The sequence below is a fragment of the Aethalodelphis obliquidens genome, unplaced genomic scaffold (assembly GCF_003676395.1).
Source record: "Aethalodelphis obliquidens isolate GAN/ISIS:26980383/991018 unplaced genomic scaffold, ASM367639v1 scaffold82, whole genome shotgun sequence".
Classification (NCBI taxonomy): Eukaryota; Metazoa; Chordata; class Mammalia; order Artiodactyla; family Delphinidae; genus Aethalodelphis; species Aethalodelphis obliquidens.
The window spans coordinates 264,988-290,113 of NW_020838026.1; the positions used below are offsets into that span (position 1 = coordinate 264,988).

At 62.1% G+C, this 25,126-nt stretch overlaps 2 protein-coding genes across 3 annotated transcripts in view; one reads left to right on the top strand and one right to left on the bottom strand.

The window, feature by feature from the left end:
• Positions 1-2,726: 2,726 nt before the first annotated feature.
• B3GAT1 (beta-1,3-glucuronyltransferase 1) lies at positions 2,727-21,526 on the top strand. Of its 2 annotated transcripts, XM_027092909.1 has the most exons (7): positions 2,727-4,668; positions 13,316-13,408; positions 13,536-13,682; positions 17,205-17,713; positions 18,149-18,445; positions 19,217-19,317; positions 20,416-21,526. In XM_027092909.1, exons 2-6 carry the CDS (start codon positions 13,405-13,407, stop codon positions 19,301-19,303), a joined length of 1,044 nt encoding a protein of 347 aa, XP_026948710.1. In that variant the 5' UTR covers positions 2,727-4,668; positions 13,316-13,404; the 3' UTR covers positions 19,304-19,317; positions 20,416-21,526. The 2 variants fall into 2 exon arrangements, with proteins under 2 accessions (XP_026948710.1, XP_026948709.1); XM_027092908.1 differs by lacking the exon at positions 2,727-4,668 and having other exon boundaries at positions 12,272-13,408.
• A 1,264-nt stretch (positions 21,527-22,790) lies between these two features.
• The window catches only part of LOC113612772 (beta-galactosidase-1-like protein 2), a 39,370-nt gene continuing 37,034 nt past the window's right edge, over positions 22,791-25,126 (bottom strand). The window contains exon 19 of the mRNA XM_027092906.1: positions 22,791-24,989. Within this exon, the coding sequence (XP_026948707.1) occupies positions 24,903-24,989 (87 nt within the window). The 3' untranslated portion in view covers positions 22,791-24,902. The remainder of the gene's footprint in view (positions 24,990-25,126) is intronic.

The window sequence follows — 25,126 nt, forward strand, 5'->3', positions numbered from 1 at the left end:
GGACCCGGTCTGCGGGTCCTTGCTGACCCCTGTGCAAGCCTGGGCGCATGCGGTCACCTCCCCCTCACTCCTCTCCCGTCTTGCTTCCTTCTGCGTGAAGTAGTTGAACAATCTGTCCTCGGAGGCCATGAGTGTCTTTAGGCTCAGGACTCTGGGCTGTTCACTTAACCAGCACTCAGAAGCCTTAGAGCCCAACACTGGACGTGGGGCGGGCTGCTCTCCCTCCCTGGTGGCATCCCGCAGCCACACCAGCCACATTTCAAGAGCGCAGTAGCACACATGTCCTGTGGCCACCATACTGGATGGCATGGATGCACGTAGGATGTGCCCAGCGTCCCCAAGTTCTCCTGGCAAGTGTTGTTCTGGGCTCTACACAGCTGGTTTAGTGAGGCGCTGAGAGCGTGGGCTGCTGGACTCACACATCCCGGCTCTGCCACGCACAGCTGTGTGGCTTGGGCCATTGCCTAACCTCTCTGTGCCCCTCATGTCTTGTCTCTAAGCAGGGATAACAGGATGTTTGTGAGGCAGGAATGAGGATTACAGTTAATCATGTTACTCACTTAGAACGTGAGGAGTGCTTTGCTTAGCAATTTTTTTTTATTACTCATTTAGTTAAGATTTCACCTAACAGACACTTAGGGAACAGCCTACTTGGTGCCAGGCGTGCCGAGGGGCCCAGCGTGTGGCCTTGCTTCCGTCTCCCAGCCACTCTGAGTCTCGGTCTCCTCCCCTGTGATGGGGCGTGGCTGGTTAATAAGCCCTGCACCACTCTCCAGGGACAGAAAATGAGGTGGGGTGTGTGTCTGCCTTTGCAGATGAACACTGCCAGATCCCCAGGGAAGCAGACGCACCTCCCACCAAAGAGCATTTCCTTAGCCCCCGTGTGTTCAAGGTAAAAGGAGCAAATGAGGTTCCGGCCTCCGCCAGCATCTCGGTGGGGACGTGAGGTCTCTGCCTGGGCTCCCAGCCCTGGACCTAAGGTCCAGCGGAGCGAGAGGGGCCCTGGGCCAGACGGGATTAGCGGTCAGCTGGCTGAGCCCGGTTCCAGGCCCAGCTGTGTCGACCGCTCTCTGAGTGACAGAATCTCAGGAGCCTCTATCTCCTCATCTGAAATGAAAGGAGCAGGAAGCATGTGAACATTTCCCACCGCGATTACACCGCTTCCCTTGGTAAGCTCTCCATGACGGACGCCCCAGGAGCAGGAGGCAGGAGTGGGGAGCCCACCAGCCGAGAAGGCAAAGGGAAGAGGGAACGGATCTGGGAGCAGGAATTCGCATCCACAGCCATGGACTAGCGCTGAGGCCAGCAGACGGCCTGGCCTGGGATTAGGATTCTGTGGCTGTAGGTGCTTCCTTCTTTCTGCAGATAAGGAAGCCGGTGCCCAGGGAGGGTCCACTCTTGTTTCAGGTCACACAGCACTTTGGTGCCTTGTCCCAGACTGTGACCTGAGTCTCCCAATGCCCACCCCTCCCTCTCTCAGGTCCCCTGTGCTCTTGCAGGACAGAGACAGGCAGCAGGACCACAGGAGCAGCCCCCAAGGCTCGGGGTAAGAGGCCCACCCTGAGAGCCGGGCTCCTTTCCCCCACCAGCTGGCACAGGCCTTCGCTCTCCTCCCATGGTAGCTGGCCCAGGAGGACCCAGCTAAACTATCCTGACAGGGCCCCAGGGAAGGTCAGCTGGTTCAGGCCACAGGCAACGCATTAAAAATACACTGGAAACCTTAATTAAACCAGCGAATCATCAGCCTGCGTGGTATGTGCTTGCACACTCTGACCAGAGGGGTGAGGTCAGCCTGGAAATCCTCAGGCTGGGTGAGCCATCGGGGCCCTCGCTGGCTCGAGACCGGTTCTGGGGGCTCCCAGCTCCACTCAGCCCAATCCCGAAGCCCTGGGTCCCCATTAGCTGATTGGGGTCCCCTGGGCGGCCTCTGCAGCCTGAGGAAATCCAGGCTCGTCCTCAGCCCCCTCCCCCGTCACTGACCCGATGCCCTTGGAGGTCAGAGTGGACTTGGGGTGTCAGGCCGCATCCCTGGAGGCCCAGTTACTGGAAGGTGCGGCCAGTGGAGTGGCCACACCAGGCCTCCGGGGAAGCCCTCCCCGCACAGCACGGAGCAGAAGGACGGACCGGCTCACAGCGGGGCTGCCCGTTGGGCCCCGGGCCCGCTCTGCTCCCAGGCGGCTCTGCTTGGGTTGCCGTACTGCCTCTGAGCAGGTGCTTTTCTTTTTCCCTCAGAAAGCTTCTGAACTAAAGCCGAAGCATTACTCACCTAACTCATCACCTGCCGATATTAACTTCCTCTCCCTCCTGTAAATCTCCCTCCGAGAACCAGCATTCCAGCCTCCACCTCTCCCCACACCCGAGGCTGGAGACCCAGCAGGCTGCCTTGCGTGTACGTGCCTGTGTGTTCCAGTGTGTGCATGCATGCATGCGTGTGAGTGCACGTGTGTGTGTGTGTGTGTGTGTGTGTGCATTCCACCCTCTGGCCACGTCTTGCTCACTCCTAGCAGCTCATCTGGAACCCCTGGGGTTGCGTCCCCCAGGCGTGCCCTGTGCGTGTTTCCTCATGGTAACGCTCCCAAGTGACAGCCAGCAGGAGGGCCACGCACTGGGACCACACACAGGTGCCCACCCAGCCCCGCTGCAAGGAAAGCCCTCTTATGCCCCCCCGGTGTCTGGATGGGTCATTGCTGACCCATCTAACCAGAACTTCTGGTTGACAGGTTCGTTTTTGTAGTTAAAAAAAAAAAAAAAAAAAAAAACACGTAAAGTAAAATGAAAATGTACCATCTTAACCGCTTTTAAGTGCTTACTGGCATTAAGTACGTTCGCGGTGTCATGCCACCATCCATCTCCATCTTGCAAAGCTGGTTTAGTGAGGCGCTGAGAGCGTGGGCTGCTGGACTCACATCCTGGCTCTGCCACGCACAGCTGTGTGGCTTGGGCCATCGCCTAACCTCTCTGTGACCCTCATGTCTTGTCTCTAAGAAGGGATAACTGCTTAAAGAACTTTTTCATCTTGCAAACTGGAAACTCTGTACCCTTTCAACCCCCCGCCGCCAGCCCTGACAGCCACCCTTCTGCTTTCTGTCCCTATGAGTCTGACCACTTACCCGCCTCTGTAAGTGGGTCACATGGGCTTAGCCAGGCTGCGCCTGCCCCTCCCTGAGTGCAGCGTCCTCCAGGGTCATCACGTCGGAGCAGGGGTCAGGGCTTCGTCCTCGCTCGGGCTGGATTGCACCGTGTGGATGTGTTTTGTCTGCCTGGTCATCAGGCTGGCGGGTCGCTTGATGCCAGACTGTGGGGCAGAAGTGGTCAACAGTGGTGTCTCCCCACTGCCCTTCCCTCCGGGAGGCTGCAGACGCCTCTGTGCTCTGAGTACCAGGTGCCATGAGGAGCAGGGAGGATGGAGCCCTGCTCTTCCCCGCCTGTCCAGTACCAAACGCGTGTCCCTAGAGCCCAGCCCTCATGACAGTCCCCAGGAGGGTGTGCCTGGCCAGCCCAGAGGTGGGGCAGGAGCCTGGCCAGGGAAGAGCATGCCAGGCAGAGGCACCAGGTGGGGTCGCCTGCCCTGCTCCCTCCAGAACCCCACCCGGGACCCTTCCTCGCAGAGCCTGTCCCTGGGCCGGGAGCCCTGCTGACCCAGGAGCCCTGTGCGCAGGGCCAGCCCCTCTGCACGCAGCTCCGCGGTGCTCAGCCCCGTCTCAGCCGTCGTGCTGCCCTGCTGCCGGCTGTATAGTGCACGGCCTGTAAAACAGACAGAGTGTCGGCGGGATCTACCGTCTGGGGGCCGAGCTTAGGGACCCTCCATCCGTCTTGCCTCTCAGGGGGAGCACGTGCTGCCCACTCGGGCTCACAGGCCTTCTTGGGCTGGACCCCCTGCATCTCCTGCAACACTTTCCCTGAACTGTCTCTCATCAGGCAGTGGGAGCAGCTGACACGCAGGGGTGGGGGGACGAGGGACCCGGCAGGAGTAACAGGAAACAGAGGTGGTGAGAGCAGCTTTCCGGGAGCCCTTTCCTGCTTCCAGGGGGAAAGGGCATGAAACGAGCAGCCCGGGGTCGATGGTCCCACACCCCCAAGCTCAGCCCGAAGGAGGAGAACCGCAGCTCTGACAGCTCTGGAGACAGGAGGAGAGACGGGGGACCCCTGACCTTCTGAAATCCCCGGTCCTGCCCTGGGTGCGAATCTTGGAGGTTGGGTAGGGACACAGGACTAATGCGGGGGGACAGGAAGGTGTCCCAACACCAGGGCAGGCCCAGCTCAGTTTCCAAATGTGTAAAAGAGGAACAGAAAAGCGGTGCCCACCCAGGGAGCTGCGTGAGCCCACGGCAGGCAGCCCGCGGCCAGGAGCCCGGACGTCCCGCTCAGCACACCGCCACGGAGCCCACGCCCCGTGGACCACCCTCCTCGGCACAGCCTTGTCCTTGGGAGGGAGGAATCTGCTAGAAGAACTGCCCAGAGGCCAGTCAATGCTGACCCGGGGGGAGCTGAGGTGCCCTGGCTTCCCTTTCTCTTCCAGACACTTGGACTCGGCTGGATTCAAACAACATGGTTGCTGCTATAATTTCTATTACAGTTGACGTCGCCCAGCATTCGTGGTGCTCCCTGTGGGCCAGGCGCCATGATAGTGTTTTCCATGGACCCCTCATTTGATCGCAGAGTGGCCTGGTAAGAGTCGCCGAGAAGGGACTCAGTCGCAGGGACCCTGGCGCAGCCCCTGCTCCGTGTCTGGCCCGGGCCTGGGGTGGATCCAGAGGAGTCCATGGCCTGGGGGCTGCGGACAGACACGAAAACCGACAAGCTCTCGCAGGATGCGGGCTGGCCGTTCGCTGTGCGGACGCTGAATGCTCAGGCCTGGGAAAGCTTGCGGAGGAGAAGGGATATGGCCGGGGGCGCAGAGCTCCAGGTGGTCTCCCCCGGTCAGCACCCCACCCCAAACCGCTCGCCATCAGCACCAGAGGAAATGGAGGCTGCACAGCCTGGGGGCAGGGGACGGTGCAGTGGGGACAGACTGCCTTCGGCCGCTCACACCCCTCCAGGGCATCTGAATCCCAGCCTCGCCCACGGCCCTGCACAGCCGTCCTGGCCCAGCCGGGCGTCACACCCTCAGTTCCAGGGCCAGAACCTCCAGGTTACCCAGCCTGCTTAGTTCTGGTCCCCTGGCCTTGCTGAGACCACATGCCCTGCTCACTGGCCAGCCAGGGTCACCAGGACCTGTGCCAGGCTCCACGCTGTGGACCGTCCTTGCAGCCAGCACTCCATACCCCCCAGGCAGTGCAGCCCTGGGCCCTTCTCAGCCTCCCTGGGCCTCCCCAGTGGAGAGGGGGTCAAGGAGACCCGGTTGCACCACCCCAGCTCCCGGAGCCCAGGGTGCAAGGGCCCCACCGTCTTCTGAGCTCTGGTGTCCTCAGCCTCGGCAGGGAGCGCACCGCTCCCACCCATGCTGGGCGGCCGGTCAGGAGGGGAGGCCCGCCCAGCCGCGCGGTGGCTATTGCCGCCCTGGTCCACTAGAAGCTGTTGGCTTTGCTCGTCCGGTGCGCCAGCCCCGCCGTCCGTCTCGTATCAGAATCTGCGGAGCCCTCGGCTCCTGCCCCCACAGGCACTGGCCTGATCCGGTGGGTGTCACTGTGTCCCAAGCTGCCCCACCCCTCACAGGATGCTGGGCTACGCAGCGAGCTGGGCGCTGGCGGGAAAGGTTGGCGTGTTCAGTCCAGGGCGTTTGCTGTGACCGTGTTGGGATCGGGCGGGGCCTCGGCCTGTGCCAGGGCGGCCTGCCTGCCGGTGCTGCTTAGCTGTAGCACGGGAGGGCGGGGGGCAGGCGGGGGGGCAGGGAGACGGTCCCAGGAGCCGCGAGTGGAGCCCTCTGCTCCCCGGGATCGTGCCGCGGGCACAAAGAAGCCCACCTGGGTCAGCTCGAGAGCTCATCTTTGGCTGACTGGAGACCCACGCGTGGGCCCACAGATACGTGTGCACTCATTCAGATAGGGTGCTGGCCACGAGCACACATGCATGCACACGTGTGTGAAGCCGTGAACGGGCAGCCCTGTGACGTCACCCAGAGAGGGTGGCCCCGTGGAGCTCGCAGGATGGACTCGGCCCCAGCCGCACTCCTGAGTGAAACTACAAATTCCACGTACAGGAGGAGGGAGAGCAGGTGCCGCGGCCGCTGCCGTCGGGCCAGTCAGATGGAGTCAAGCGGGCAGGGGGTGGGCGCACAGTGACGAAGCTGGTACTCGGGGCTCCACAGGGCAAGGACCCCGTGGCAGCCAGCGGGCCCAGGGACACACAGGCCCCCACGCTGGGCCATGGCAGAGGCCTGGCAAAGGGAGCAGCGGGGGTCAGAGGCCACAGGGAGGAAGGACATGAGGGGATGCTGGCCGTGAGGGCCGGGCTGGCTTGCTTTTTGGGTCTCTGGACTCAGCCTCGGGGCTGGCCCAGACCTCGGGGTGGGAGGGGAGTTACCGTCCGATGGACCAAGGCAGGTCTGCCAGCGTCCAGAGCTCTCACGAGCGCTGCAGGGAGGGAAGGCACCGGGCTGGACGTGGGGTCAGGGACGGTGGTGGCAGGAGGTGGAAGGGAAGCAGAGAGGATGCAGTTAGTGGTGGGTGAGGCAGCACAGCCGAGAGCCTCAGATGCCACGGAGGGGGACTCAGGAGGTCTTGGGGAGGGCACGTCAGGGGGGCGGGCCAGGCAGTGAGGTGGGCTGTGCAGACAGATCTCAATGGGAGGCCGTGGAGGAAAGAGCAGGCCTGGACCGGCATCCGGGCGCGGCCCGGTGGATGCAGGGAGCAGTGGGAACAGCCCGGGATTTCTGTGCTGGCCGCCGAGACGAGGAGGAAGATGGAGCTGCTCTGGGAGGAAGACGACGGTGGGGTCTCTTTTGTGTTTAAGGTGTCCGTGGAACATTCCAGACACAGAACAGCTCCAGGCTGGAGGAGGAGACTGAGACCAGAGCGGGCAGGGGGAGGGGGAGGCCACGGGGAGCCCCTCGGGTGTGCCGGCTGCGTGGCCAGACGGGAGCTGAGGTCGGGAAGTGACCTGGCCTCCCTGCTGTGCTGGACAGGCCCTAAGGTGTCCCCGTGACCTCTGACGCCCGCTGTCCACGCCTTCAGTGTGGACACGCCTGTGACCAGGAGAACGTGGTCAAGGTGATGGGCTGTCCCTCCTGCAGTCTCACAGTGTCCTGGAGGACGCGTCCTGGCGGCAGACTTGCCCCGGGTGCCCTCCCTGCTGTCCCAGGGCGTGGGTGACCATGTTGGCCGAGGACACGGGGCAGGGAGCCGAGGGCAGTGCCGCCCACGGTCCTGTGACTTTGGGGCAGTGGCCTCTGCCGCCCCCCAACCCCGGGCGTGGAAGCAAGCGCACCTGTTCAGCCCTCCAGGAGCCCCTGCGCAGGGGACCCCGCACGTCGGCTGGGCTCCTGACCCACGGAAGGTGGAGATGGAAGAGAACTGGGTGGTTAGAGCTGTAAGCACGTGACCACAGGTCGGCTGTGAGGGAACCAGGGGCGCTTGTCTTGGGGACAGTGACGTTCTCTTAAAAGCTGGCGCGGTTGCCAAAAGGGGGCAGGGACAGAGATACAGGGAGGAAGGGGGAAGAGGGGGTCGGGGAGGCAGCTCCTGCCAAGACCAAGCCTCCCCCAACCCCAGGCCAAGCCGAGGGCCAGAAGCTGGACTCCATGCAGGGGCCGCTCCCCAGTCCACAGACGGCAGAGCCGGGCCTGCCCTCACTGCCCCCCCTACCACCAGGGGAGGACCGCGGCCGTGCCACTCTCTGCCCGCCTGCCCAGGGCTCCCGTCAGCACCTCCCTGCTGGGTGCCCTCCCCGCCCAGCCCTGCACGGCCACCCCAAGACCCTCTGCGTGGTGGCTCTTCACAGGGGGCGTTCGGCCCAGCCGGCCACTGTCAGACGGTGCAGATCTCCATCCGGTCTGTGTCCCTCTGGTCGCTGTCCCCACCTTGAGCCAAGCCGCGGGTCACCCGTGTGCTCCGGGCCCAGCCCAGAGCAGCAGCAGGAAACCCCTGAGATGAAGCCCTCCTGCAGGGAGGCTGTGGGACGAGTGGACGCCCTTCTGCCCAAAGACCACGCCGCTGATTTAGGAACTCCAGTAAACCCACTGGTGCTGATAGCTTGTTCCGTTCAAATTCCTGCAGTGATGCAGGGGGGACCACGCAGACCAGACCCCCATTTTCACTCTTTACTAAGAATCCAAACCTGATCCCAAGGCTATATCTGAAAAACCAAGAAAGAGAACGAGGGAACCAACTCAGACAGACGACCGATGAGCTGTGTTTCCTGACTTTCGGGCGGAAGAAACCCAAAGCTGTTCTGCCCGAGCCAAGCCAACGTCCTTCTGCCCCAGCGGGGCCTGGCCTCCTGGCGAGAACCCCTCCTTCTCAGCCCCCACCGTGAAAGCCCGCTGGGGAGCCCCTTCCTGGGGTGGCCCTAGGGGGGCCGGCCTGCAGGCAGGGGGCATTGTGCATGGGGCACCTGGATGTGAGCAGCTCCGCTGACTCCAGGACCTTGGGCCCTTCCAAGCCTCGGTTTCCTCACATGTACAATGGGTATGAAACCTCCCTGCCTGCCCCAGGCTGCTGTGGAGATAAAGGACCGGCTTTATGAAGAAATGAATCCCACCTGCCCAGGGCAGGGCTGTGAGCTGCAGGGCCAACCCTGAGCCCTCCTGGGCACCACGCCCTCCTCGTGGGTGGAAGGAGCTGTGGACCCCTCTGTGTCCAGTCCCCTGCAGGTGGTGGGGACAGGAGCAGGAAGCGGACAGAGATGGTGGGTGGAGAGGCCCCCGTGTCCCGCCCCCTCCCCCGTGGAGCCGGTGTGGGTGCAGTGGCCAGGGAGGAGAGGCCTGGGGCCAGTTAATGGAGTGTGGATTGACTGGACAGGAGCTGATTAGCTCTGGCATCTGGCTTGTCCTGAGCAGCGGCCGCAGGATCAATACTAATCCCTTGATCCCATTAGGGCCCCTGCAGGTCTCAGGGACGGCGTCCAGCCTCCCTCCCGGGCACTGTCTGGGGCTGGAGGGTAGAACTGGAGCCCTAACCGCACCCGCCTGCTGTCTGCTGTTAACCCCTCCCCGTGTCCTGCTTCCTGCAGCCCCTGGCACCCCCGCCCGTCCTCTCACACCACCACCCGGCCCCCCACAACCCGAGCCCTGACATCTGCTCGGCCCCAGCGGGACTCAGGCTCCCGGTGTCAGGCCAGTTTCTTTCCTCCCGGGCACGGCAGTGCTCTCCTCACCACCTCTCCTCCAGTGACTCAGGACTGATGTCCTCAGGGGGCTGGGGGTCCCCTCTGGCGGTCAGTGATCCAAGTGTCCATAATGTTGGTTCCCAGCCTGTTTGCAACAGTTTCTGCTTGTTCTCATCATCACGGAATATGACATAAACCAAGAAACACGAGCTGGAAAGAAAGAAATGTGTCGTTCCTAGGAAAACTAAGCTGAATGCTGTCAGAAGATTCCATGAGGCGAGTCTAGGGAAAACGTTCTCCAAATGAGGTGAAGATTGGTGGGAAACATAACAATTCTAAAGGAAGCAGCGCAGGTTCCTCACCGAGTGTCCCAAGGTCTTGGATCACTTCCGAGAAGTCGTCGCTGAGGCCAAAGGCGGTGTGCCCAGCGGGGCGACTCCCAGAGGGTGGCGAGCTCCCAGGACAGGCCTCAGCCCCGCTTCCCAAGCGGGCAGTGCCACGCTGGCCAGTGAAGAGCGTGTGGTCGGGGACAGGACGGCTGATCGTGCAGTTGTCGGGACACGTGCAGTGTCCGCATCACCTCGAAGGACTCTTAACCCCGCGGCCTCCTGTGACCGCCACCGTCCCGGGCTTATGGGCACCACGGCTCCTATCCTGCTCCAGAGGCGAGGGCTGGGGTGGTCTGTGTGAAACTGACCTCCGCCACACACATGCACACGCCATCTCCGGAGCACCTCCCTGAGGGATGGGACGGAGCCGTGTGAAGCCCCTTTCCCTGCTGCCGTGTGGTCCAGGGAATCCAGCAGGGCCTTGCCCACCACCGATGCTGAACTAATATTTGCTGAATGGAATTAAACCAGCCTCCTCCGCAGGTACTGGGACGCGGGTGAGGTTTTCGTCTGAATCCTGCAGCTCAGGAGGCAGGCTATCCATGCATCTGGAATCGTCCAGCCTGGAAGCCAACCTTGCCCTGGCCCTGCCTCCCCAGGCCCAGCCTCTCCTGTCCAGCCTGCCCGGCTGCAGCCCAGCCTTGGACACATCGGGGCCCCCCATCTGGGTCCCAGACACCCCCTGGTTCTCACAACCCATGACACCCTAAAACCCATAGGCAAATTCCTATAACTAGGTCTCCCCAGACGAGGCCAGTCTCCAGGGCTGCTTGGCCCATGAATCAGCTGTTACACTGGCCTCTTGCTTTGACTTTGGCCTTGAATGCCACCCGACCCCGTTTTCCCACCAGAGCCCTGTCTTAACCTCAAGGTGCTAAAATGGCAGAACTGAAACTTCATAAGAACCTCCCAGTCCAGCCCTGTGTGTGGAGATGAGGGTGGAGGCCGAGGAGGACAAGCAGGGCCCCGGGGGCAGCAGCCAGAGCACTGTCCCGCCCCCTCACGTCCCCTGTGCCGTCCCATGGGGCTCACACGCCCCTCGGCGCAGCCTTGTCTGTGTCCAGCCGAGGCCCCCCGTCTGCACTTGCTGAGGGGCTGGGCGGCGGGGGCCAGTCACGGACACGAACTGCGGTGGCTGGTGGGGAGTCCTGGCCTCGGCGGACACCGGGCCCCACCCTCGCTCTCGCCGGCAGGACCTCGCTTCAAGCACCGCAGTCTCCCTGCCGCACCCCTCCTCCTGGCTCCGGGTGCGGCCGAGCCCCTCCTCCATCTTTGCACTGACTCCTCTGCCCGTGGCCACCGAGGGCCCAGGGCGGCCCTGGGTCTGCGGCTGCTTGAGCCTGGACCACAGGCAGGCTGCCTGCCACCCCTCCAGGGCCAGGCGGGAAAAGTGGGCCGAGGCCAGTGGTCATCCTTGCAGCCCCGTCTCACACTTGGGCCTCTGGGTCTGGGGTAGCTTCCGCTGCTCCCAGCCCAGGTCCCCCCAGGCCTCTGCTCCCTGACGCCCAAGCCCAGGCCCCATTTCCCTCAGACCCGCCCCCTGCTGGCCAGCTGGTGCTCTCCAAGGCTGGGGGCTCTCCCTGCTCTGCTTCATAACCGCCTGGTAATTCGCTCCCTGATTTTGCTGCTATGCTTATAATAGCCTCCATTAAAGTTATGGGGTTTGCAAGCCGTAATGGCTTCCAGAGTAATTAATGCACAACTGGGTTTATGGCTAAGTTTATTTTTAGAGCTTTTCTGCCCGCCCCACCCCCTTCCTTTCATAGAAGTTTTGACCAGATAGAGCGGATGGGATCAGAGCCTCCCTCCAAGGCCCTGGCGTCCACGGCCCCCCTTCCTCTCCTGGTACCCCTCCTGCTCCCCCCAGGGGGGTGCTGGGCCCTGCAGGGGGCCTCCCGGAAGGGGCTCTGGGGCCTGACCCTCCTTCCCGAGCTCCTGATGCAGCTCAGACCCAAAGGGCCCGGATTCAGGTCTGGCCCCACTGCATGCCGACGGTGACTTGGACAAGATGCGGACCCTCACGGCCTCTGCAAACTCCAGGTGGAAGGGGTCGAGGGCAGCGCCTGCGGCCCAGGCGTTGGGAAGACTGAACGTGGAGTGTCAAGTGCATCTCTGGCCCCACAAATGCTCCCCACCAGCTGTTCTTTGCTCAAACTGCAGCCCGGGCGGCCGAGGGAGGGGCAGGTGCCGGAGGCTGGAGGCTGCCCCAGCGCAGCTGCCTGAGTGCCAGGGCAGGCCAGCTCCCCATGGCTTCCCCGCCGGAACCAGAGCCTCCCCAAGACCAGGATGCCTGGAAAAGCTCCAAGGCGATCACAGGACCAGAGGAGACCTCCCAGCCAGCCCTACTGGAAGCGCCTCTGACCCCCATCACGTGGCCTGAGACAGCCCCGCCAAACCGAGGCCCCAGCTCAGCCCTTCGCAGCCCTACCTGTGGCCTTGGAGCAGGGAAGGGGCTGGGCGGGGATGTAGCACGAGCTCACGCAGCACAGGAGACCCAGACAGGCATCCTGGGTGGGACTCTGGGCTCCCACCTGCTCGGGCCACGACAAGGAGTGTGGAGGAGACAGCTCGCACCCCAGGATCATTCCCTGCTCTGTGCCTGCACCGTTTAACGCCGGTGGCAGGGGGGCAGGCCGTGCACCATCTGACTCCAAGGAGGCTGTGGAGCCAGGGGTGGCAGGGGCAGCGGGGCCACCCCGGGAGACCGCAGTGCCTGTCACTGGAAGACAACACGGTTCTTGCACCAGGCATGGGGACTGCTGGCAGAGAAAGGACCAGGCAAGGAGGAAGATGCACTGCCTCCAAAACGGGAGCCCAGATCCTGCTCAGCCCTGGCTCTCAGCTCTGCGGGAGACGAATGTGCGTCTGCGGGGGGCTGGGTGGGCAGCGAGCGGCCTCGGGGGCTCGGTGTGCCGGTGCTGGGCACTGGGGTGGCCCACACACTGGGACAGGCCAGGGCCGCCCATGGCTGTCCTCCCTCACGCCTCCCCCTGTGGACCCCAGCTGCATCTTGCACGGCACTCAGCTCAGAAGTGAGGAGGAAGGTGAACGTTGGGATGTGACAGTTTCCATGGCGGTCCGGAGGCTGAGCGCCTGTCTCCTGGCATGTGGGCAGCCGGGCCAGAGGGGAACTCTACCCACAGGGCACCTCTCCTGGAGCTCCCGGAGCCCCTGCTGCTGCCATTTGAGTGCCGTCTCCCCGGGACGTGGCAGCCCCACCGGGAGCACGTCTCCTGGCTGACGCCCAGCTGCAGCGCCCGGCCTCCACCCTACCTCCGCGGGGGCTTCGCAAGAATAGATTGTGTCCGGGTCCACTCCTTAATCCAGGCTGTGAAATAACCACCTGGGCACAAGCCTGCGACCATCACAGCTGCTGACTCGTTCCGAGCGCTTGCCGTGTCCATCTGGTGCCAGCCCACGGGCTCCACGGGTGTTAACGCATTTAATTCCCAGAAGCCTTGGGAAGTAGGTGCTGAAGGCGCCCATTTCATAGATGAGAAAACTGAGGCACAGAAGTGAGTTGGGGTTAAACCCAGGCAGGTGTGTCTGAACCCTGAGTGGACAGCACCCACCGCCACCTGTGAGGACAGAGGCTGGCCGCACCCCACGGACTGGCAGAAGCCAGGTTCCACCCTGAAAACACGATGCTGTGCGTCCCGAGCCGGCCAGCGGGGACCTGTTCTGCCCAGGTCTCTGGCCGCCACCTTTGCTCTCTCTTGCAGGTGTCCACCCCGCAGGGTTCCTGACCCACCTCAGAAGGCAGCACCCACCAGACTCCGGTAGGGCCGGACTCCGCAGACCTGCTTCGGCAATGGGTGGGTTGTGAGCGTGGTCAGGCCTGCTGGCCAGCATTCAGCTTCCCGCTGCCCCGTGCCTGGCCCACCCGGCCCATTCCTGTTCTTTTCTCCCCTGTGCTCGCCGCCGTCCGCTGCCGTCGCTCAGGTAACGAGGAGCTGTGGGCCCAGCCAGCCTTGGAGATGCCGAAGAGACGGGACATCCTTGCGATTTTCCTCATCGTGCTGCCTTGGACGCTGCTGGTCACCGTGTGGCACCAGAGCACCATCGCGCCCCTGCTCACCGCACACAAGGGTGAGCCCCCGCCCGGCCCCACCTGCCGGGCTTTGCTGATGGGGTGACCACAGCCAGGGCTTCTGGAGTCCTGACTCTCACCCGCTCGGTAGCTGGGGAACCGAGGACAAGCCAGGCTGATGACTGTACCCTCGTGGGCGGGGGGGTCTCGGCCCGTTTGGGGCTCTGATGATGCCACACATACAGGCACAGACTCACGGGGCAACTCTGCACCTGTTCCCAGGACGTGCACCCGGGAGGGCTCAGGGGTGGGTGGCCAGGATTCCCGGCCTGCGTTGTTTAAAACCTTTCAGGGCGAGTGTGTTGTTCGCTCCTCTTTTCCTGATAAGGAAGCCCTGATCCAGTGCCACCTGCTGAAAACAGGCTGGACAGAGGCAAGTCCCCCGGAGCCGGGTTAGAACTGGCTTCGTCTGGCTCCCAGCCCAGAGCTTTTCCCTCTCACACCAGGGCCCCCTATGCCCCAAACCCGTACACGTGCGCATCCCCCCGCGCCTGCCCCTCATGGCCAGTCTCCAGTCCCACACTCCCCCCCTCTCTGTTCGATCCCTTCTCCCATGGGAGCCCGGGGAGCCTGATGAAACACAGAGGTGCCCAGGCACGTCCCAGGGAGAAAGCTGACAGGACTGGGGTGGGTGGGGGGATGCTGGGAATCAGTGATTCGGGTGCAGGCAGGGCCAAGAGCCACAGTCTGAAGCTGGGCTGCTCCACAGTTACACATTGGGGCCTGCTCAGCCCCGGTGGGTCCTGAGGCTTCCATGAGGAAGGGCCAGGCTGGAGATGGCTAAGTGCCCACTGCCTGCTGGGGCACCCGGAGCTGTCCTCCCAATCCAGCACCTCTCCTTGGTGCTTACTTTTGTGGGTTTTTTTTTTTTTTTTTTTTTTTTTTGTGGCCATGCTGCTGGGCCTGTGGGATCTTAGTTCCCCGACCAGGGATTGAACCCGGGGCCTGGCAGTGCAAGTGCGAGCCCTAACCCCTGGACCGCCAGGGAAGTCCCTGGCGCTTATCATTTTAGAGTTGTCACCCAACAGCACATCACTACATTTACCACATGTAAAGGGACATAATACCACGTGGCTTCCATTCTCGGCAGGGCTCTGGGGTCAGAGACGCCAGGCTGCTTCGCTCAGCACTGCCCTTCCTGCCTGAGGACAGGGAACTGGCATCCACTCTCCCCAGAGCAGCCAAGACAGACAGAACGAAGGCAGCAGCAAAGGAAGTTAGGGAGGCCTTAGGACCCAAAGGCGGCAGAAGCCCTGACCCAGCCCTGTCGTAGGCGCGGAGAATGTACCAGGGCACAGACCCGCCGGCGGGGAGGGGGGGGTGATTTGAGTGGCAGAAAGGGACAGGGAGGGAGAGGGACTCTCAGTGTCCTTCCCAGGCCTTGGTTTCCAAAACTTTACTCACGGCAGGATAAACTAAACTTTACTTATACCTTGGTCAGAAGCTGCTCTCCTCAAGCTTGTTGTCTTTCACAGTCTGACCCAAAACTCCTCCTGCAAGTGCTCTTGGCTACCTGCATCTGCGCTAGTCTCTCGACCCTGCACCCACGGCCCAGGCGCAGGCTCCCACTACCCCTGTGTGTCTCGTCGTGGGTGTCTGGTTGGCCTTTGGGAGCTCCCTGAGAGGCGGGAGCACGTGTGTCCCCGCCCCTCGGTGCCCAGAGTCCAACCCCACGCCAGCACCCAGGCTAACAAGAACCATGGGAAGGAGGGAGGGGGCGGCAGCTGGCTGGACCCCACTTCGCCCCCTGCAGGTAACCACTCACGCCATCCTTTCCATAGTTGCAAGAAGCCATGAGGAACAGGGCCGCTTACCAGGGATGGTGAGCCTCGGGGCAGAGTTACGAGCCCTTTAACCCACATGCAACTCGATAAAGGAGATGCAGGTATTGGCTCCATTTTGCAGTTTCTAAAACTGAGGCACCAGAAGCCAAGCACCCTGCTCACAGCCGTATGGTTAGTACAGAGTGGCGCAGGGTCTGAGCCCAGGCACTCAGATCCCTAGGTCAGTCCTCTGACGCTTGCCACCTCCTGCTGAGATGGTGTGAGAGCAGTGAGGGGCCCACGGCCTTTCAAACAGGAAGACACACCTCAGAGAGAAGGGACTCTTTAAGAACAAGCATACCCGTGGGGGCTTCCCTGGTGGCGCAGTGGTTACGAATCCGCCTGCCAATGCAGGGGACATGGGTTCGAGCCCTGGTCCGGGAAGATCCCACATGCCGCGGAGCAACTAAGCCCGTGCGCCACAACCACTGAGCCTGCGCTCTAGAGCCCGCAAGCCACAACCACTGAGCCCGCATGCCACAACTAGTGAAGCCTGAGCACCCTAGAGCCCATGCTAGGCAACAAGAGAAGCCACCACAATGAGAAGCCCACACACCACAATGAAGGGTAGCCCCTGCTCACTGCAACTAGAGAAAGCCCGCGCCCAGCAACAAAGACCCAACGCAGCCTAAATAAATACATTTTTTTAAAGTAAAAATTTTTTTAAAAAGAAATGAATCAACACCATTTAAAAAAAAAAAAAAAAAAAGAATACCCATAGGCTGATTTCCCCTCATGAGAGGACTGCTGGCTTTGCCCATGGGGAGAATGTCCAGGATGCAAGAGAGAGCTTGGTCATTAGAGCCGCCCCAGCGGGCGCAGGGTGCTTTCCGGAGAGAGGGGCTCTCATCCCTGTGAGTGTGTCACAGAGGCCAGGCCTCTGCCAGGTTTCACACACGACTCTCCTGGGGTCCTTGGGGACACATGGGCACACATGGCTGGGTGTGGGGCAGGTAGGGTTCCAGGTGGCTGAAAGAGTGTGACCGGAAAGTGCAGATTAGGAGACAGACACCAAACCCCAGAAGAGCTGAGATGGGTCTCCACCCTCTGCCCCTTTGCACAAATGTGAGAATAAAGTCAGCGACGACAGGCACAGGGTTCAGAATTATCTTGCCAGCTATGGGCAACACCCTAGAAGAAAATGCAGTAGTTAAGTATCAGATACTCTGCACCAAGATTCAGTAAGCCCCGCTTGACTCCAGGGTTTGTGAAAAATCGGGGCGAGGTAACCGCAGACTCCCGGGTCCACGGTGTGCTGTAGCCACGACAGCACTAACGCTGCCCTCCGGCATGGGAGGCAGTGCCCGGGGCTCTGCAGCCCCAGCCGGTGCGAGGCAGTGCAGTCAGCTCTGGCCAGGTGTGAAGGGTATAGGGTGGTAAGGAGAGGACACTTTGTCACATAAAACCCGAACCGCGGATGCAATCTTGGAATTTGGCCAGTTGCCGTCAAATAGCTACAGAGCTGTCAAATGCGAGAAGGAGGGAGAGGTTATTTCTGTGTCATCTCGGGAGTCACAACTAGCAGAACCCAGAGGAGGATGTCAGGCAAGCAGCCTTGACCGCCAACTTCAGCCCACAGGGCCCCAGGCAGGGATGCGCTGACGTTCCCGCGGGTGGAGCAGAGGAGAGCTGCATGGGGCGGGGGGGCCGAGGTACTTGCTGCGGAGCTGCCCACACCGCCCCCCCTCCAACCCGCAGATGACGGCAGCGATCCCCGACGCGAGGCGCCACCCGGCGTGGACCCCAGGGAGTACTGCATGTCCGACCGCGACATCGTGGAGGTGGTGCGCACCGAGTACGTGTACACGCGGCCCCCGCCCTGGTCCGACACGCTGCCCACCATCCACGTGGTGACGCCCACCTACAGCCGCCCGGTACAGAAGGCTGAGCTGACGCGCTTGGCCAACACACTGCTGCACGTGCCCAACCTGCACTGGCTGGTGGTGGAGGACGCACCGCGCCGCACGCCGCTGACCGCGCGCCTCCTGCGCGACACCGGCCTCAACTACACGCACCTGCACGTGGAGACGCCGCGCAACTACAAGCTGCGCGGGGACGCGCGCGACCCGCGCATCCCGCGGGGCACCATGCAGCGCAACCTGGCCCTGCGCTGGCTGCGTGAGACCTTCCCGCGCAACTCCAGCCAGCCTGGCGTCGTGTACTTCGCGGACGACGACAACACCTACAGCTTGGAGGTTTTCGAGGAGGTGCGCGATTCGTGGACGTATATGGGGCCCGGGGAGGGTGCGGACCCGGCGCGGCCTTCAGCCCCGGCTAGCGAAGGGGGAGGAGATCGGCCTTGGCCGCAGCCCTGGCTTCCGGGCACTGTCTGCGTGAGGGCTTCCAGTGGGGGGACAGGGAAAGGGGGTTCCTTGTCGACTCTCTGAGTGTCCTCCGGGTCTGGGAGTCACGACAGTGTTGGGGGAAGGGAAGGAGTCATTTCAGACTCTAAATTGGGGAGACAGAAGTTTTGCAGCAAAGGACAAAGAGGGAAGGTCACGTGACAAGGCGAGTATCAGCTGGTTGGAGGGGTGGCCTTGCCCACAGCCCAGGCGTGCTCCTCTGCAGATGCCCACCCCGAGCAGCCCGGGTGCCCCGACTCCCATCCCCGCCCAGGCGCCCTGACCCTTCTCCTTCTGTAGATGCGCAGCACCAGGCGGGTGTCCGTGTGGCCCGTAGCCTTCGTCGGCGGCCTTCGGTACGAGGCCCCGAGGGTCAATGGGGCCGGGAAGGTGGTCGGCTGGAAGACTGTGTTCGACCCCCACCGGCCGTTTGCAATAGACATGGCGGGGTTTGCGGTCAACCTGCGGCTCATTCTGCAGCGAAGCCAGGCCTACTTCAAGCTCCGCGGCGTGAAAGGAGGCTACCAGGAAAGCAGCCTCCTGCGAGAACTTGTCACCCTCGGTGACCTGGAGCCCAAGGCGGCCAACTGCACCAAGGTAAGCCCCTCAGCAGAGCTGACAGCTGCAATGCAAGCTTTCTCCAGCCCACAAAGCCCTCCCTCTAGATCAGGGAGAAGAAAATAGGGCCCCAGACAGCCTGCGAAGAACCAGCCTCCCAAGACGGCAGCTTATCGCCCTTCAGGAGCCACGGTGATGGCAGGTGGGGGAGCAGGGAGGGGCGACCGGCGAGACAGAGCCCAGGACTGAATCCCTCCCTCACATCGAAGCAGCTGGGCTCCACGACCCTCCTGCCAGACACACCTCCATGTGTGCACACACATGCACAGACACGGGCACACCATACATATGCATGTGCACGCATACACACATGCATGCATGGAACATACATGGGTGTGCGTATGCACAACACAGGCACACGTATACATATGTTCATGCATACACACACACACACACACACACGCTGCTTCAAGTTTGGACTTCTCCAGCCAGGGCCTGGGCTGTCACTTAGCTGAGCTGAAGGTCCCGGAACTCTCTCTCCCTCTGGACCCATCAAGAAATGCAGGGGAGGATGAGAAGCAAGAGGAAACCTTGAGACCTGTTTGTCTCTTTTCTGTAGCTGTAGACTTTCTGTTTCCAACAGATATTTTGAATGCAGCCTATGTACAAAAAGCAAGAATGAGAGCGTAGGTAGAAATAAAGAACAATGGAGAAAATCTTGCTGGAACAAGGGCAGAAGGAGAGGGGGCAGGGGTGGGAGGGCGAGGTCAGGGGCCTGCCCCATGTGGTCTCACGTCTCTGAACACACAGATCCTGGTCTGGCACACACGGACTGAGAAGCCGGTGCTGGTGAACGAGGGGAAAAAAGGCTTCACTGACCCCATGGTGGAGATCTGAGCCCCAGGACACAGGTAGGGGGATGCAGGCAGGTGACGCACTGGGCGGGCCACCCAAGCTTGGATGCAGAGTAAATCTGCCAAGACTTTTCCTCTTAGTCTTTAATCGTGAAGGTCAGAGCAAATGCCCCGTGGAGTAAAGGAGGCATAGCTGAAGTCGACAGGAGCCAGCCTCCCCCCGTGGCTGGGTGGTTCTTCCACCAGCTGCTTGGAAGGCCTCACCTTCCAGGCACCGCCTGGTGACAGCTCCCTGTCATCACCACTGTTATCCTGGCCACCAGCCGGTCCCCTTATGAGGCGCTGCTGTGTGGACCCGCCCAGGCTCTGTCTCCTGCAGGTGCCTCCTCCGTCCTGGTGAAAGCGTGGACCGAGGAGCCTTGCCTGACTCCCAAGCTACCACTTTCCTCGGTTTGACCTTTCTTTCTGTAGGCCTCAGTTTCTTCATCTGCAGAATGGGTTGTTGAGGCACCAGGAACAGTCTGGCACATAATAAGTCCTGCCTAAGTGTTGCTATTTTTATTTGTTTGATTCTTTTTGGCCAAGCCACGCAGCATGCAGGATCTTAGTTCTCCAACCAGGGATCGAACCTATGCCCCCTGCAGTGGAGCGCAGAGTCCTAACCACTGGACCTCTGGAGAAGTCCCTTTATTTGGTTAAAACCCTGTATTGCTGTAGGTCACAGGCTCCATCTGTGTTTTAGAGGCAAAGGAATGAGGTGGAGTAAAGCTGAAGTGAATTGTGCCAGGTGATTGGCAAAGCCAGGAATTTTCTATGAGCTTCTCTGTGATCTCATCAGAGGTGGGAGCTCAGACAGTGGGACACACCTCTGTCCTCTGGCCTTGGAGTCAGGCTGAAGCTTCTGTATCACCTGGGCAATGGCCCTGCCCACAGGGGACCGCAGGGGGTCTGCTTATCTTGTCCCCTGAACTTAGAAAATCACCTCAGTCGCTGCCACTGAGACTGTGTCGGGACAGAGCATCACTCCCTGCCTCTCCCGCTCCCGGCCTCTCAGTGGGACCCGGGGGTGGGTTCTGCGGAGCCCCTGGGTGACGCTTCAGGGGCCCAGGATCCAGCGGCTCCCTCACGCCTCCCCCATTCTTCTCCCCGTCACAGGAGCCCTCTTCTCAGACCTGCTCCTGGCCACCTGTGCTCCCCACGCGGGTGGTCCCTCCGAGGCGGACTCCTGTGGAATCGCCGTCACCCTCCTTTCTACTCTGGGGCCTTCAGAGAGACCAGCCTGATGCCAGGACAAAGGACGGAGACCCTAAAGCACAGAAAACCCAGACCTGTTGTTCTGTTCCATCTGCCCTGGCAGGGCCGGCCGGGGCAGACACCTTGGGCCCCAAGCCCGGGAGTGATGCCAGGCTGGGAGGGGGCGAAAGACCCCAGCAGTCCAGCAGAGGGCTCCCCAGCTCCCCCTCGAGGCCCCACGACCACACAGGACACCTGGCCAGGGACTGCGAAAGACGGCAAGCAGCCCCCACCCCCGGCATCAGGAACGAGCTGCTCCGAGGAGATGCAGCCCCTCCGGCCCGCTTTCCTCTGGCTCCTGCTTGCGGAGCGTAAGGCTGTCTGTGCTCCCGGCAGGCGGCCAGCCCTGTGCGCGGGGAGTCAGGCTGCCAGAGGGCTGCTCTCCCCATACCTCAACCTCGTGGAGGGAGCAGAGCGCCCTCCCTGGCTCTTGTCCCAGCGCAAGGAAGGAGGTGGGCCCTCCACCCAGCACAGGGTATAGACCACACGGCACCTCCCCAACGCCCACTGGGCTCCGGGCCCCTCGCCTGGGCTGGGACTGGGGAAGCAGGAGCCCCCAACCCAGAGCCATGAGAACCACAGGCCTCAGGGGCTCAAGGGAGCAGGTGGGCCAGGAGGAGAGAGGAGGGGCCCGGGCGGTCCCAGGGCTCCTCCCTGCCCCTGGCTGGGGGACTCCGGATTAGTAGAGGGGTTTAAGGAAGGGGGCAGAGATGATCTGAACCCCGAGGGCAGGATACCTGAGCACACACTGCTTTGGAAACCATGCGATTTACACACCGAGTGGGAAGTAAAACCTCCCTTCTCCCTAAACTGGGGGCGCGAAGAGCAAGCCGGCCTCACGTCCGGCCGCCCGGCCGCCCCAGACAAGGAACCGTGTGCGGCCCTCAGCCAGGAGGAGAGGTGCCTGTCTCCCTGGCTTCCCGACGGGGCCGGCCCTCTGCCGGTCTCCACTCACACTCCTGAGCGTTGGAAGCACAATTTTCCTCCCCTGTGGAGGCAGAGGAAGGGCCTGAGCCCGCTGAACAGGTGTTTACTTTTAACCGCTAATAGCCCCTACTCCACTTAGACTCATGGGATGGGTCTGCGGGCCATGGAGAGCCCACTCCTGGGTGCATGGGTGGGTGGGCAGTGGGCCGCAGCCCAGCGACCTAACATTCACGGAGTATCGGCTGCCTGTTTTTGAAGTGGATTTAACTCCTCAGCATAGTCACGAAACCTTCGAGGGAGGGCTCATGTCCCTGAGGGCCCTGAGCCACCTGCAGGACGTCCCACACCCATGGTTGCCTGAGAACCACCTGGGAACCACCTGGGTGGCGGGGGAAGGGAGGGTGGGCGAGGGCGGGCACCGTCGAGCGAGTGAACTCATGCAGGGCACTACTCTGCCTCACTCGCCGGGACCAGCCCCAAACGCAGGGGCGGCTTGGCTGGGCTCGGGCCGCCTTGGCCCGGAACCCAGGGTTCGTTTCAGGAAACTTGGTAACGACAACATGGTCTCCTCTTTTCTTTGGCAGATGGTGTTTCTATTGTTTTCACCTAATACCCTCTCTTAGCTGCACGTGTGTTTATTTATAATTACAACCCGATGGACTGCAGCTTTCGCCTTCACTGGGAATGAGTTTGCTATGAATCAGAACTGGGTCCATGGCTAGTTTGTTTTCCAAACGCAGTGTGTTCCCTGCTCCCCCCTGTACAGGAGTGGGGTGGGGGCCGGAGGACAGAGACGGGGAAGGTGGAGCCCCCAAGCTGCACTATCGGGTCTGTTTTAATTTAACTGTATTTAATTTGTTTTGAAATTAAAAGTCAAATATGGTTTTTAACAGTCTTAATCCTCCTCAGCCCTGTCTTAGTTTTCCTCATTCATTTAACCGTCCAACCTGTACTATCAGGTGCCTTGGGGGGACACACCTCGTTCCTGGCACAGCACAGGGCCGTGGAAGCCAGAGCTCTGCCTGCCCAGGGCTGCCTTCTCCGGAGAGGACACAGATGCTCGGGGCCAGGGTGCTCCGACAACCGTCATCAGTTCCAAGGTGACGGATGAGGCAAGCGGGGCGGAGTGCAGCTGGGGAGGTGCTGGCATCCCACCTGGGCCGTCAGAAAGGCCCCCCTGGCCAGGTGGCCTCCGAGCCGACGTGCGGAGAACTGGGTCCAGGAAAGAGAAGCTCCCCCCGCGGGAGAGCGCTTAGCTAACAGGCCACTGAGGGCAGCTCTCTGGGGGTGGGGGGTGGGTCACACGTGGGAGCAGGGGGCACAGACACTCTGCTCCAGAACCAGGGCGAAGCTTGCAGCTAGGGAGTGAAACAGAGGCTGTCGGAGGGTTTGCAGCAGAGGACGGACCCAGTCTAACCGGCCTTTTAGAAGAAGCGCTCGCTTCCTGTATTGCCAACAAACAGGACACGGGCAGGTGGCCCGAGACAACGGTGAGTCGGACGAGGCGCAGCCCTGACGAGAGGGCAGCGGGCGGGCTCTGGACACGGGTCAGGAATTTGCTGATGGGCTGGACGTGAGGTGCAAGTACAGCCACGAGTTCCCAAGACAGAACAGAACTGTGTCCACTGCTCCGGGCAGACTGCAGGGGACAACGTGACAGTAAGTTTGGGGTCATGTGCTTGTTACACTCACAGGAGAGGTGAGTGGACAGTGGTGCCTGGAGCCCCGACGGGGATGAACGTGGGAGAGAACGAGTGTGGAGACTGCTGTCAAGGCCCGTGGGCGAGGCCTCCACACCGAGTGAGGGCAGAGGCGGCCTGGGAGCAGCATGAGATGCCCAGCACCTGGAGGCCGGGGTGACGAGGAGGGCATTGCCTGCCAAGGTGCTTGGACAGGAAGCTGGGGTCACTGGGCAGGCAGGTTGGCCCAGGGACCTCACCCAGGAAGGGCCGCACGTCTGCGAGCACGTGGGTGCGGAAAAGCAATGCCAGGGGACTCTTCATCACATAGACGGCGTCACCCTGAGTCTTCCAAACCCAAGCTCCGTGCACACTCCCCGGCGGAAGCCCCCCACGCGCTTCATGGGACGCGGCATAAGTCAGGCAGGGTGGCTCAGCGCCCAGGCTGGCCCCGTCCACAGAGCCCGCTCTCACCACCCAGCCCCGGGCTCCCTGTTCAAGGCGGCACAGGAAGAGCTGGTGAGTTTGGACGAGATCAGGGACTGGGACCCCCAGCCATGGTCCACCAAGTTCACTTCAATAAGCTCCACTTCTCTGCCCCCAGCGGGACCCTTGGGCCCAGCCCCCTGTGACCGTCTGCCCTTGACCCGGCTCCACTCTTTGGGCCCAGGGGCTGCGCACCACTGCCCCCGTGCAGACCCCTCCTGAGCCAAGCACGGGCTCCCGGCCGTGGGGAGGAGGGCGCTGCTGGGAGGCTCTCAGCCTGCTGTTCCCCACCCGGTCCCCACTCCCGGAGGAATCCGCTCTTCCACTTGGACTATGAATGGAGATCGTCCGTTTGTGGCAGGAGGATCCAGACGTCGCTGGGGAGGCAGACTCAGCACTGTGGCCAGCGCACATGCCGCTCCTGGCCACCCAACACGGCCCCACCCTGCCCACCACACCACAACAGCCGAGTCTTCGTCGACACGGCGACGGCCGGGCTAGCGTGTGCCCGGCACAAGCGGGGTCAGAGAAACACCACCAAGGAGGATGAGATGCAACTCTGTGGCTTTACCGCAATTCAAGGCAGCGAACCTGAGCCCTAACACGGGACTCATCCCGTGGGGGATTGTCTGGGGTCTGGACGGACAACTGGAAGGAAGGCTGCCCCTGGCCCGCCGCCTGGCCCAGGGCGGGGGCCCCGGGACCCCAATACTCCTGCCCAGGCCCCTGCAACCGCACCTTCTGCCCACAGCCTCCTGGACCCTCCGGAGCAGCTGCCTCTCCTCCTGGGCTGGCACTGCCCCTCGTGGAATGAGAGGGAAACATGCTGTCTTGGGAGGTAAGGCCCAGCATTCCTGACCGTCAGAGGCGATCCAAGCGGGGTGGAAGGGGGCCGGGGTCCCTCCACCGCACCGACTTCCTCCCTGGATGGCGGAGAAGGCTGGCCCAGGTGCCCCCACCCTCCACAAATGGTGACGCGCCCCCCGGCTCAGAAACAGGGCCCACGGGGACACTCCGAGCAGACTGTCCAGGAGCTGTGCCCCACTCACCCCCACAGGGGACAGTCCCAGCCAGACCCCCCATCCCGCCCGCGGGAGCAGTGAAGGTGGACGGCAGCAGCCACAGAGCCGGGAAGCTCTTCGGGGAGGGGCCCTCCCTCGCCCCCAACCTGCTTCTCCGGTTGTGCAGGGGAGGGTCTGGACTGCAGCCGTGGGCAGGAGGGCCTGCTGTTGCCCTGCCAGGAGGCCTGGGGGCTGCTCAGTTCAGGTACTGGTGCCGGCCCAGGCAGGGCATTTCCGTGAACTGTATCACCGGACCTGCCCTCTTCTCCTCGAAGACAATGACCTGGGGACACGGCCAGTCTGTCTCGGAGCCAGATCGGGCCCGTCAGAACTTCTGTCCTCTCCTGCCCACCAAGGGCCCCCGGAGAAACACCGTGAGACAGGGAGGGCAGGGATGAGAAGGGGTCCCAGGAAAAGTGC